A 14,626-nucleotide genomic window follows, 5' to 3' on the forward strand; every position below is an offset into this window, starting at 1 on the left:
CTGCTTCATTCCAGGGTGAAAGATGCTTTATTTATTTCGGCGAATATCATTCAAATTTTTGGCTCATATCGAAAACAAGGTGTTATTATTTAGCAGATTTTGTTGATCTGATGAACAGCACTGTTGCCTTCCTGCTTCCTAACAACGTCGGAATTGGGATAGTGATATGGCTAAAAACATAACATCAGGCCACTGCAAACACCATTATAATAATAATAATAATAATACAGCAGAGATAAAAGATCATCCCACTAACCGTCCTTTTCCATTAAGTTTATGTCGTGACACGGATTGGTACGAAAAGATCATTTCTTTTCTTCGAAACAATTGAAAGCGGCTAGTTTGGGCTGACGCTTATGAAAATACCTTTATCTGCTGAATTTGTGTTCACCGTCCAAACACGTCTCTTATAGTTTTGCACCCACTGGATTATTTGCATACGGCACGATTTTACAGAATTGTAATATGTGCTTAAAATCTTAGCTTGCGTTGGAGAACACCCAACAAACAGTACAATCACCAGTTTACAGACACACAGCTGAGGACAGCAGGAGATAATCTTAATAACACATTTCTTTATAAGGAAGATAATCTTAAAACTGTCTCCTAACATCGTGGTTTATAAATATGTAACTTCTTCATTGTTGCGGAGCAGCAGTATTTGTGTGTTTGCACTGCCTGTCCTATCCTTTGTAAGCGGGAACTCTCAGCTTGTCATATGATCTGGCTCTTCACAGAAAGCATGGGAGACTGTCTCTTGGTGTCTTTATCTCAGGACTGACAAGTGCAACTAAAGACCTCATTTCTAGCACAGCAACACACACACACACACACACACACATACACACACAGACAAAACAGTCATGCATGTGATATTATTTGCCATTGCTGATCTCATCTGCCTTGTGCTGAAGTGTGAGGACGTCCATTATCTTATAGATTGTGAGTGTTTCCAGGGACAGATGCTAATGATTAGATGTAGAAAGCAGCGAAGGCCAATCGTTTATGTTTTTCACGGTTAGTCATTCATTTAATGACAGATCTATTGAGCTCGACGCATACATTCAGGTCCGAGGTTTTCAAGCGGCCACAGGTTGTGATGTTATATACAGAGTAGGTTATAAAGTAAATTAAAATGTGCTCATTCAGTGGGGATGATTCCTGCAAAAACCCAGATTATCCAAAATCGTGCCCTTTGCTTTTGCTGACGGAGCTATTTTTTCATGAAGGACTGTAATTACTTTTCTGGTTACCTGAACTAAAGCAAGATGGGCCGTGTAACCGAATCCCCTCTCCTGGGTTTCTCTCCTCCCAACGCCCCCCTTCCCCTTCCCCTTCCCCAATCTCCTCTTCCCCCTCTTTCACTTTCTCTCCCTCACTCTTAGTAAGGCGCTGATGGACCTGCTGGTTGAATTGTGCAGCCGCCACCACCTGAATCCTTCCCTGCACCAGCTGGAGCTGCTGTCACCCGAGGGCCACCCTTTGGGCTTCAAGCCCAATGTGCGCCTCGGATCCCTCAACGTGGCCCGAGTTCTGATCAAGGAGAAAGTCTCGGAGGAGAAAGCGGTGCGCAAACCTGCACCCAAAGTGCCAGAGGTGACATATTTTTGTGCCTTATTTTTGTTACCTTTATCTCTTGTTTTTTTTTTTTTTTTTTTTTTTGATTTTGTCATGGATGCTTTGAAGTTTTCATTGCGTGATGTCATTGGTATCTTGTGAAATGTGGTTTGCTGTGTCAGTCGCTAAGAATTCGAAATCTGTACGATGACGTCGCCCAAACCGAAGAAGAAAAAAGGGGGATTCCTTGTGTTGACGAAATGTAAAGGAATGCGCTCCGGAAGGCTTTCGTTCGTAGGAAATAGATCTTTTTTGCCATTGATTTGCTCACGATTTAATACTCGTTCCTGCATTCTCTGCCTTAAACTTCTGACCGCTGGCAGAAAGCAAGGCCGGTGAAACCATTCAGGCCTCATGCCAAGGTAGGACTTTCCTCTGGTGCGTCACGAGGGACGTTTCTCCATCTCTTTATCCAAGCGTGCCTTTCCATCTTGTTTTTTTTATTTCGTTTCGCCGGCGCACTAGCTCGCTCGCTCCCGTTTCGTCATTTTGACCGATCGGTACTTTCTTTCTCGCGACCTTTTTCTCGACTTCCACTCTACAGCCCTCCTACGCTTTTGAATATTTAATGAATGCCTTACCTTTAGTTACCATGCATTATTTCTCTGCTCTTCTCAGGGCTCACTGGCTACTCTCTCTCCACGTGACCTCCCTCTGGCCTCAGGCCGGACGTTGACACTATTTCACCTGCCGGCATCCGTCATTTTACTTGTTTCTCTCTTTCCCGTGATTCCACGAGTTTCAGCCATTAAAGTTAATACTTTTTAGGGTTATTCACTGTACATTTCATTTGGCAAACCCAAGACGAATGGAGTGTAAAGCAAATTTTGGTTCGATACTCAGATCTTTTGTGTCGTACGTTTTAAATATGAGTCCCACTAAGGCGGTCTGGAACCTATGTATGGCAGTTTATGGCTCCCAAACAATTTAACTTGAAAAAAAAATCATTTTGAACTGAACAGAAATTAGTTTTGAAGATAAATTTCATGCGTCACCCGTCGGTCGGGTCGGGAACCGATGGCTTCCGAGCGCGTCCGGGGTCATTTTAAAGGTGAAGAGATCAATTTTGTCGGATAGTTTATCCGCTTCATCCCTTGTAACGAAAAAGATGGTGAAAAGAAAAAAAATGACGACGATTACCGTGCGTTCCAGGCTGCGTGGACGGAGGAATTTACATTTGGATCTGCAGTATGACTAATATGCAATGATGACGTTGCATCGATAAAGCGAAACTTCGAACGAATCCATAGCAGAGGTCGCATTAAAAATAAGACATATTTATCTCAGGGCTGACAATTTAATTGAATTTATTTTAATTAATTTATTAAATTTATTTATTTAATGATTATTTATTTATTTATTTATTTATTTATTTATTTATTTATTTAATTTAATTATTCAATTTATTAAACGTTACATATACTATATGGCTCTCAATGAAATATTTTTAGAAATATTTTGCTTTTGTGGCTCTCCCATTCGAAAAGGTTCCTGACCCCTCTACTAAGGGATTTACGATTTTAGTCGCTAATATTTGTGCTATTTTTTTCCGATAGTTATACACAAGCACATATCTAAAGGAGTTGAAGAGAATCCAGTTTCGTAGATGAATAATTGACCCCTGAAATTAGTGTACTGTCACCTTCCTAATATAGTTAAAAGTGATCATTTTAAAGTGATTATTTTAAGAAGGCGACGACACAGCGTTTTTCTACAGGCCGATTTGAACCATTCTTTTTTACATAACGTTGACCTTAGTTTGGGATGCAAAATACACTCATTGAAGACACCAGACATCCATATTGATTACAGAAGCTGTTTCTCGTCCAGTAAATGTCAGAAACCCTTCTGTCAGGATGCAAAGTCTAACCACAAGTTACATATTGAAGATATTGGCATGTTTCTAATTGTTTTTCCACCCGTCATCCTAGTTCTCAGTTCTTCTCTCAGGAACTAAGTGTCCAAAGAAAGCGTTAAAGGTCCATAATTTAGTGAGGGTTTTATCTTAGAATATTCAACGCCAAAACGTCCAGTTCACCAAATTACTACCAATTTGGCGACTGAGCCATTGGGACCTACTTTCAGTTCTTGAGTGAGTTAGCGAGAGTATCTTTGTACACCCTTTTTTACTTAAAGTGGCGACTGATTATTTATTCTGTGGCCTTTTCTAATCAGAATTTAACTTGTCCGTTTGTTTGAGAGTCATTTCTAATTCTTTCCAATGTCGTTCCCTGTGTGTACCAGAAAACGGTGCGCTTGATGGTGAACTACCACGGCAGCCAGAAGGCGGTGGTGCGGGTTAACCCGTTAGCGCCGCTCGATGCTCTGATACCCGTCATCTGCGAAAAGTGCGAGTTCGACCCTTCGCACGTCCTGCTCCTCAAGGATAACGTCGGTTGCCAGAAGCTACCGCTGGACAAATCCTTAACACAGCTGGGAGTCAAGGAGCTCTACGTATTTGATCAGAGCCGAGGTAAATGTTCACCGCGTCCCCGTTTCTTCGAGTCCGGAATCGACTCACGTCAGCTAATAAATACTGTTACATCTCAATTGTCGTCCCTTTTCCCGGTGATAAATAATCTTTCTTTCTCAGATAAGCATTTTTTTTTCCAGTGCAATCGAAAAATGTTGTCATTTTTTTTTTTTTTTTTTTTTTTTTTTGTATTTAGGATTTTTTTTTTATCACCCGTGTCTGATTTTGGATAGCTCGCAATGCTAAACAGAGATTTTCGATATTCGTCGCACCAAACGTGCGATAGCGAGAGTGAGGCCGAATACCGTCCAGTGTTCCGACGCGCCGCCCTCCGATTATCTTGTTGATAAGCACAGGAAGAAAAACAATTCTCTAAAGGGATTAAAAGCATTTCCTTCTGTCTCTGCAACCACCGAGTAACATTTGCCACATTGTGAAGGCAATAAAGAGAGAAAAGACACGTCGCGCCCGAAAAGACGATAAAGCACAATGTTAGATTTTAACATTTAAACAAGAACGATCATACAAATAAGAGGATGACACCCTTTATGCCACTTATGTAATTAATTTCTGCTCTGAAATATAAAACGGTAATTCAACTGTCCGCAACTGCGGGCTTATTTCTCGTCAAAGAGTTTTACATTTACGGCATTCTTATAACCTGTATTTTATAGATTCCAAAGGTTCCATGTTTCATAACGAAAATTATAAAACATCATGTCACGGTGTAGAAAAATTCAAGTGTTTGACCTCTGATGATTTTTGTGATTGGGAGTGTAAATACGACCAATATTTTGTTTTTGATGCCTGTCAGTTATTCACAAGTGGCCTGTTTTGATTTGACAACTTGTCATGTTTTCCAGTTCTCCGGCCTAAAATGGCTTCCACCCCTGCTCTAAACTACTCAGGTATTAGTCACGAGAAGTCTCATCTCGTGGTTTTTTTCATCCGAATCCATGTATCCGACACAGCTTGCTCATTAACCCCGCGTCTAATATGCGTGTTTCAAAAGAGACGCAACGTGGATTTCATGTTTGTGCGCTTTCCTGACTAACCAGTTACCACAAATCATGTTTGCAATCACCTGTTTTGTCACTACCAGCTTACATTTTGTCTTTTCTATTAACTAAGTTTGTCTATATGTCCCCCCCCCCCCCCCCTCAAATTCACACCACTCAGTCGTATAATTTTCAAGGTATTTTGAACCGTCGTAAAATAATCCGCTGGCGCCCCCTGCCGAGGCGGCACCCGGCACTACAATCGGCCCTAATCTCGGTTTTCTTGAGTCCAAGTTTTGTTTATTTCTAAGACTTCATGCAATTTCAGAAGCCGATGTTTTTTTTTTTCTTTTCTTGTGCAAAATATACCTGTCATCCATCACCACGGTTTCTTTTCTTATTTGGTCCTTTATCCCGACATCTTCACGTAACGTTCCTGCTCTACATTTTTTCCTTTTGCCAATTTTTTCACTTGAGTTTTTGTCAATGTTGCCATTCTTTTATATCCCTATTAACCTAGATTCTATCAGCTCCAGCACTTCCAGTTTGAGCAGAGGGGAGAAGAGAGGTATCCTGGGTTTTTTCCAGTTCAGCAGAAGGAAATCCAAGGTAACACCTCATGCGGCATGTACGGCGTCACCCTGTTTGTCTTATATTCACATTTAACATCTTGGTTATGGAAGACGACGCATGCCGTTGCACGAACCGACCTCTTAATGGAGCTAAAATGGATGGCTGAACAGTCTGATGCTGCATGTTTGCTGTGCGTTCTGTTTGCAGACAGTGTCAACATCAGACATGGACATGGATAAAGTAAATCCAAATACTGACACAAACTGCAATGTAAGTATTACAAACTAGATTTTTCTGATTTTCTTTTAAGCGGAAGACCGGCAGCTTTCGATGCCTGCGTCATACCAGTTATTTCCTTTACTGCACCGTTATAAGTTATATTCCAGTACTCTTTGAGGTTCACAAAGCGGTCATAACGTCTATCTGTGCAGGGTAACTACAACTTTATCAAGGTGTTACAAAAGTTGCATTTATCATCATTTTAATTCTTTAGATAACGGTCTTTTTTTAATGCAAGAGTAACCTTTAAGCCCCTTTTGATTAAATGTGTCTTCAAGAAATGAAGCTGCCGCAGTTTAATTGCCACAATCAGATTTATCAGTAAATTCTACAACCGGGTTAAATGAGATACTTCATGAGATATTACAATTTTAATTTTCTTTCACTCCAGCTTGTACGAAATGAAGTGTCTGAAAACAAGCCCCGGTTTCGAGAACGACAGATCCAGAGATACCTCGGTTTAGCTTTGGGACGCGGCTTTTTGTACTTTTAATTAAAAAAACATGTTTTTATTCATTCGGAAACAGGAATTAAATTGACATGTGAAAGCGCATCCAGGTATTTTGATTTATGGATTTAGTTTAGAGAAGGTCACTCAATGTCAGATAACACTGGAACTGCGATTCCCTCGGGACGGATCCAATCTTTAGCGTTTTTCTTCACCCAATGAATCATCTGTGATTCTCTGCAGAGGAGATTTGCAAAGGATGAGCAGCTTTGCGAGCGGACGGCTGAATTAAGAGATGAATTAAGAGCTAGTTCCTGTTGTTGTGATACCCATCAGTTTCCTGCAGAGAGCAGCAACAGCCTACAGGAGATCATTCAGTTGCTCCCGAAGGCTTTGGTCAGCCTAAATCCTTCTTTTTTTGGATAAGATAAAAAATGATTCAGCAGGATAAAATTCACCGCAGACTTTCATGCTAAGTTCCGGTGATCAGAAACATCACGAGACTGTCAACAACTGAACTGAAAGGTTTTGAAGGGTTCATTTGAGCAAACAAAATCTCAGTAAAATTACAGCAGTGCATATTTGCAGCATAGATTCATGTTTAATCTGATGAACAAGATGCATTAGGCTCTTATCTCCCGTCATATCCATAACCCAATCACATTAACTTGATTTTAAAACCATAAACCTCTGGTGAGTAGCAGCCATCTGTGGCTCATCTTGGATCAATATGCCGTTTGATTTTATTTGCGCAAAAAAAACCCAAACAAAACAATGGCTACCTCACTCTATAACACTGTGCTGTCATATGGAAGCTTAAACCTTTTTATTGGGTTTTTCCAACTTATTAATTTCTTGCTGTGATTTTAGTTTCCTTTTTTTCATAAGCCTTTTAACAATCTCTTTCTTTGAATATGAATGTCTTTTTTAATCTCTCTATTTTTTTTAAACGATTCATTTATTTTAATTCAAACTGAAAAAAAAAAGCACGACGACGTGAAACGAGGATTCGTTTTCACTTGTACTCGTTTCAAAATGAAATTTTTGAATAAACCTAAAATCACAATCTGCTGGGAACTTCGATGTTTTCATATCGCACAAGTGCAGGTGGGCTTTTTCACTCTGATATGATTGTTTCTCATCAGTTCAGGGAGTCCTATCAGACCACACACACACACACACACACACACACACACACACACACACATGGGCTTATCAGCCCGAAGGCATCAGATTACCCTACCTTGGCTACATTAGTGCTAAAAGCCAAACCTCTTATCTCTAATTGTTCATTAGGGGCTAAACCATGGGTGTGTTGGTGTGTGTGGTCTTAAAACACTTACAAGGTCAGAGAGCATCATGTTGTAGAGCGCCGTTGATTCTGAATCAAACTGGCACGAAACACAGAAAATGTCCTATCCATTTAATTTCACCATTTTTTTTTTTTTTCCATCGCTAATGTGGATTATGAACTGTCTTGTTTTAGCTATTTGGTCCTTTAGTGATTATATCATTATATTTGGTCCTTGGGTAAAAAAGCAATTATATCAATTTTGGTTTTGCCGGCAAGGTCGTGGTATCTTCTCTCCAATGTTGTGGGTAATGCTGAACTGCCCAAATCGCATAACTTGATCTGGAAAATGTGGTTTGTTATCCTTTTGAGTATCACACAACTTTTGCCTTTAGATCTCAAAGTTCAAGTCGAACTCTGTTATTTTTCCCACGGGGTTCAACGTAACCCCCGAAAAATGATTTTACGTCGGATGCCGCCCCTTCGAGCACAGGTGGATCCAAATGCGATTCGAAATTTCGGAAGGACTCCCGTCCCTTGGAATCCGTCCAATTTTTGATTAACCTGAGGTGAAATAGCGCGATTTATGAACGCCGCAGTGATCGGGTGTTGCGCGTTTCACGAACCGCTATGCGATTTTAACGGTCGTTGTCAAAAACCCCTTAAAACGCGTCTTGATCTAAAAGACTCGTGTTTGTCGATCGTCCTGAAATGAGAACCGTAACTGCGCGTTAACGCTCCGTCGTGGCTCGGCGGGACAAAATATGATCGGAAGTCGGATTTCGTGTGTCGTCACTTGTTGAGATCAATATTTGGTCAAAGACGAATCGATTTGTGCGCTGGAAGGTATCATTTTGACTTAGTTTTCAGAGCACGCCTTAATCTATTTTATCGAATTGAGCGTCTGAGGGGAGTTAACACTTGCCTCCGATGCTAAAGTGCATGTTTCAGATGTATTTTCCTCCTTTGTGCTCTTGACAGATTTCAGAGCGTTCACCGGAGGGAAGAGCAAGCGGCGGAAAAACAGGTGGAAAAGTCAGGCAGAGTTCATGTGATTCCTTCACTTTTGAACGGTGTATTTTTGGTGAGGTGTGGGCACGCCGTGTTCCGGGTCCACGAGGAGGTCACGTCCAGCCTTCGCTTCTCGCACGTCTTTTGGTCGTGTCAGCCTCCGTTTGCGCCTTATCTCCCCGTTTCTTGCTCTTATCTTTACCAGTCAAATGGCACCTTGAACAACTGTCGAACTGACAGTTTAGTTGGACATCTTTCATCTTTCTCTATTATGAATTTAGATTATAGGCCCTTTCATGTATATGGGGATTTTTATTCTTTTTTTTTTTTTTTTTTTTTTTTTTTTTTTAGCCAGTTGGTTCCTGTTTCAGATTTATTCGCTCTTAACTCATTGAAAAAAAGAAAAGAATTCCGATTTTGCATAGCGACGTAGACGAACGATACTTGTACCGCTCAGAAAAAATAAACGCGATACTTAAACAACACAATGTAAAACACACTTCACTTGTGTGATTGACTTGATTTGTGATTTGTACACAGTTTGACTTGTTTTAAGGACATTAAATTAACATCGGATCGGCCTGTCGTGTGTTTTTCCGCTTTAATTTTGAGTGCGACTCCAAAGCCGGACCTCCTTGGGGTTTCATTTCCGTTGATCATTTCTGTGCGATTTTGTCGTCGGCGTTTAATAAGAATATTTCATTCCTTCAGATCTAGGATGTGTTATTTTAGTGTTTTCTTTATTTTTTCGGAGCAGTGCAAATCAAATGTAGAAATAGAGACACCGCCCGACGTCGTATCTCTTGGAAAGAGTCGTTGCTTCTCCGCTTGCGTCCGATGCACGGCACAGATCGACCGATGACGTCTCGTAATTGTTGCGAACGACACGAATATTTTAATTTTCTTCTTTTTGTGCAAGAGCTACAGCCATGACCACAGGCCTTGCTCTCCTCAAGGCTTTTTTTTTTTTTTTTTTTTTCACACGCACTGTTCTTTTCCCATCCCTCCCTACTGTGAGACGTTCTAACCTTGGGTCCAATTAATACTAACGACCAGAACTTACTGTTCCTTTTTTGTTCTGCTTTTATGCTGTATCCAGCCGTTGTCTGAACGCATCAATTAATCTTCTTTTAAACACATTTCTTTTCTTAGATCATGGGGGTGTTAGGCATGGTTTGGTACCCCTGTTGTGCCAAGGATCTGTACCAAGCAGAGCCATGGGGAGGTTTAGATTTTCAGGGGCACTTTGGGCTCTCTTTGATCAGATATTGAAAACCATTTTTGTCCCACTGTTTGAGTGAGACGCAGTCACTCCTCGAAAATGTCAAATAAATACTGCGATAATTGATACGACAATACGCGCCTAGTATTTAGCTGCATGTCTAGTTAGTGCATGTTTTCGAGATGCTTGATCGTTTTAGATTAGCGCGTCGGGGAATCTAGCGCCGCTTATGGAATAAGATCCGATGAGCGTCTGGATTTTTAAATGTTTTGTCACTTTACGACTGCCTGCAATAATGAGTTTTTACTTGACAGTTTTACTGTCAAGGACGCCCAAATCTCAGCGTAACATTTTGACTTTTCGTAAAAAGCATTTCTCTTTTTTTGCACTATGAGTCATTTTAATGAACTCATTTTGCAACTTATTTCATTTGTACAATTGGATTTTGCCGATGATGTATAATTGCTTCCGTTCTTTTGTAGGTGACACGGCATCAACAGGATAAAACTTAACTTTTTCTTTCTCTTCAGTAAAAAGGCTCTTTTTTTTTTCTCCAAATGTGCACTTTTTATTTTATTTCATGATGTGAAACCATCACAAGTGTTGACGGGAATAATAGAATAAAATAAAATCAAATAATAAATAAAATAAAATAAAATAAATAATTTCAAAATAATTTCAAAATAATTTCAAAATAATTTCAAAATAAAAGAATTTCAGGTTTGTTAGATTTGTTCATGCGTCCGGTTTCGAGATTGACCGATAGTTTGTTCATTGTAAAATAGCAGCTGGATATAAATGAAGCCGAGTCCAACATTTGCACGGCTCTGTATTTCAAATCATATTCTGTTATAGGGTTGTTTTCGACCAAATCGGTGTGCAGGATGGGATATAACGTGACCCCGTCTACTCTCTGCTGTGTCTCCCAGGGCGTGACGTCAGTGTCAGGGGTCTCCAGCTCAGACCGTCGGTTCGGCACCTCGGTTCAGTCTCTATCGGTCACAGACGTCTCCAGGACTTCCCCCAAATTCGACTCCAAGAAGAGGAGGGCTCCGGCGCCGCCTGTGGCTCTGGCGTCTCCGGGACACAACAGCTTCGAGAGCTACCAGGTGAGAAAAGTTTAAAAAGAAAAAAAACAAATAAAACTCGAGTCGTCGTCGTACCTTCTTAGAGATTTTGTCGTTAAATCCATTTTTTGCATTCTGGTCTTCATTATTTAAGAGGTCTGAATCGCTAAGCTCTTGGGTGCTGACCTCCAAATATTCAACCCAGAGAAACAATGTTGGGTTGACGCAGCCTTTTCCATTGTTTTGGCCTTAGATTCAGTAGCTCAGGGTCTGAGTGACCTTCATTATCTACTTCAGAGAAACAGCTCCCTGCCGTCTCATTATATTACAGTGTAGGCATGCTGGGAAATGTTGTTTAACAACCATCATCCTTCTTCCCTCCCATGGCTCTGATAATGATTCTGATTATTTTGACTGCGTTTTCCCGACCAGAGGAAATTTGTTCTCGGAAAAGCGTGGAGAACAGAGTTACTCCTTTAAGCTTATGAGTACAGACAGCCGTGGAGGAATTCTGAGAAACGGGGCGTGATAGTGAATATGCTGCAAACTCCAAAGATCTCTCTTTTGTTGTTCCTGAAAACATTGTGCGAGATAGATTTTACAAGTTTGTCTGGTAGTATAAAATGAAATATAGAACGCTACCGTGTTCAAATCTGCTGACGTGGGACTGGGAGGAGACAGACGTTATGTTGAATTATTGCAAAAGAAGCACATGATTTTTGCCCGCTAGTGTCAAATGCGAGGGCCAGGGAGGAGTGACACCTCAAAACTCGAATGATTTGTCTGAATTTCAGTAGCATTATATTTATCTATAGTATTTATAGTGTTCGTAGAAGCCCAAAAGAGCTGCAAAAGCTGATGAAAACACAAGTGTGCCAGTCAGTCATAGCCGGAGTCCAAATTGGGCTAACAAAGATTAGCCTGACAAAGTATAGCCCTACAGTATTTGTGAATAGCTTATCTTCTGTGGCTGTAAACAGAGCAGTAGACAAAGACTAAATATGTCTCGTTTTTCATCAACACATATTTTTGCGTGTTTGTATGTTTTGGCTTATTTCTTGATTTTGGTCATTTTATTTTATTTTTTTATTTCTAATTTAATTATGTTGAGCTATTAACGATAACAATAAATCTCTTGGGAAAACGGAAACGACGCATCAACCCAAGTTATTCCGATGCTATTTGGAGAAGCGTCAGAGATAAAGGGAGTCAAAAATTTAAAAAAATGTGTTTAAAAAAAAAAAATCACTTCTTTTCATGCCAACCCTGAAACTTTGGAAATCAAATAGGATTGTCAGTTAAATAATAGGAGAAAATGTTAATCTGCATGCCGAGTGTATTTGTTTTCCATCATTTTTTTTTTTTTTCGTTTTTGCAGACAAAATTCTGTTATATATTTCAATAAATATAACAAGACGTTTGCCTTCGTTTCTATCAGGAATCCTTTTGGTATTTTCGCCCGAAAAAAACATACAGAATACTTGAGGTGAAACGGTGAGAGACAGAAGGGTTTCGGAAGGACGGGTAAACAAAACACGGTCGGGAAGGTCGTCTGAGGACTCGGTGATCGTCTGATGATGTTCGGCTCGCCGTTATTTCTCGGGCCACGTCTGAATTGTTTCTCCGTGGAAGCGCAACGTCTCACGTCCATCGATGCAGGCCCACTCGTTCCAGGGTCACGCCGCGGTCCGGGAGTCTTCTCATATTTCGCCTTTCGGTTTTCTGGTGCGGCCCGTGGGGCCACGGATTGGAAAAAGCCAGTTCAGCCTGAGGTCACTAATTGACTAAAAAAATAGATTTTTAAACATGGAGTAAAAAAAGCAGCCAGTCCATTGAGAGCGGACCTCATAAGTTGATTACATTACCTCCTGTAAATATTAAGTCGCTCAGTAGATCGGTTGCTCTTTCAGTTGATAGAATGGCGATTCACTTGTGCATTGATTAACCGATAGTCATTTGCTGATAAGAGATGTTGCACCGTTAGCTTCGTTGTTTGAATTTGATTGAAAATGTTTAAGCTGCACGAAACTGAATATCAAAGCAATCAGGCCGAATAAGGAGCATTTCATGTGAATAGAGTGACAGAGTTTTACAAGTCAACTCAGGTCACAGTAAATGGAGTCCTTTCACATTTAAGCGCTATTGAAACTCCTGAAATAAGAGTGGGACAGTTTTCATAGGGAACGCACGTTATATACAATCATAAAAGTCGTTCTTTTTAGCCTCTTGGGTAGATTAAAAAAGAGATTAAAATTCTGCGGCAGGGGATTTTTAAGTAAAGTACAATAATATTTATTAAGCCAAAAATCACCCTGTGCCTTGCATTGAGTCTTAATAAGGGTAATGTAAATGGTTCAATATGGACTGATATCAGTGTTATCAGTGAAAAAGCAATAACATGAACCTGTTTTTATTTAGAGTTATAATTTTACATCTCAAAGCTGCGTGGTGTCGTTCGGACCGCCTGCCATTTACATCGTAGCCTTAAAAATCGGGCAAATCAAGGCGAGCGAAGGCAGATGAGCCAAAGATGTGGGAAAAGTCAACTTTTGGCTCGAAAAAAAAAAAGAAAAAAGCACTTGATTTCGAAAACGAGGAGTAGCCATGGGGTCGGAAGTTAAAAGTTTACTTTACGCCACTTTTCCAAAGTATATTTGTTTACAACAAAAGATATTAATCCTTTTACTTTTTTATGATGAAAAGTCTTTTTTTTTTCACTTGCATTAAAATAAATTGATGATTCTTTAAAAAAATGTCCTAATCAAAACGTTTATTGTGTTTTTTTATCATATATTATCAATTATATCCCCGAGATACTTCTTGTAATATCATTTTTAATGGCTTTTAATCCGATGGCGTGACAAGGAATGCGCTCGGCATTTTCACTCTTGCATCGGTTTCTGAAGCTCAGGAATAGACGCACCATGTGTACATGTGAGGTGCGGAATTTAACGTTGTTTTGGAACACTGAGTTTCCCCCTCAGTGATGAGGCAGTCTGTTCTTGTGGTTTAGAAGGGAAGCTATGTCTACATTTTCTTTGGTGATAACCGATTTCAAAGAAATCGAGAGCTTCACCGCTCAGCGGTAGAGGTTGCTTTCTGACTGTGCACATTTATGTCCGACTGTTTTATTGGCCAAAGTAACTTAAGCTGAGAGAGAGAGAGAGAGAGAGAGAGAGAGAGCATACATGTCAAGGGGCAAAAGTGAGTGCCAAAGTAAGCTAAAGTCAGGATCTCACGGGGGTTTAAATTTGTGCCTTTGTGTCGTGCAACATCCCAACATCACTGTATAAGCATCGGGGTCATATTTCCAAAATGCAGCACAGCATGAAATCTCGCCGGCATGCACGTAGCTCCACCCTCACCTTGGAGGAGGACACGACCGGGTAGAAGTTCAGCAGAGGACAAGGAGCATTAAAGAGCAGAGTGGAAAAGCAGTCTGCCAAGTAAATGGGCTGTCTGTAGGTCCGTCTGAAAAGTTAATTTGTTCTAAAATTGATTTTCTTCTTCTAAACATAGACTTTCATAGTTTTACATACTTCCTGCGCGGCTGTTTTCTGTCACTAAAGCAGAAGCTTACTAAAGTCACTAAAGCTTATTCCACTGGACTACCTAGAAATAATAGTATTTGCATTTTTTTCACTTGG

The 14,626-nt window shown here is 40.3% G+C and overlaps 1 protein-coding gene across 7 annotated transcripts in view; it reads left to right on the forward strand.

Annotated features, from left to right (window-relative positions):
- Nucleotides 1–14,626, forward strand: part of cobl (cordon-bleu WH2 repeat protein) — a 50,370-nt gene that overhangs the window by 13,115 nt on the left and 22,629 nt on the right. For 5 of the 7 annotated variants that reach the window (XM_086156042.1, XM_086156044.1, XM_086156048.1 and 2 more), the window contains 6 exons: nucleotides 1,386–1,596; nucleotides 3,862–4,090; nucleotides 4,954–4,998; nucleotides 5,609–5,697; nucleotides 5,869–5,931; nucleotides 10,842–11,021. In XM_086156042.1, coding sequence (XP_086012168.1) covers nucleotides 1,386–1,596; nucleotides 3,862–4,090; nucleotides 4,954–4,998; nucleotides 5,609–5,697; nucleotides 5,869–5,931; nucleotides 10,842–11,021 — 817 coding nt within the window. The remainder of the gene's footprint in view (nucleotides 1–1,385; nucleotides 1,597–3,861; nucleotides 4,091–4,953; nucleotides 4,999–5,608; nucleotides 5,698–5,868; nucleotides 5,932–10,841; nucleotides 11,022–14,626) is intronic. The other 2 variants (XM_086156047.1, XM_086156049.1) reach the window with 2 other exon arrangements.

Source organism: Fistularia commersonii, chromosome 11 (genome assembly GCF_037954325.1).
Source record: "Fistularia commersonii isolate RoL2024-O1a breed Wild chromosome 11, RoL_Fcom_v1.0, whole genome shotgun sequence".
In the NCBI taxonomy this organism is placed as follows: Eukaryota; Metazoa; Chordata; class Actinopteri; order Syngnathiformes; family Fistulariidae; genus Fistularia; species Fistularia commersonii.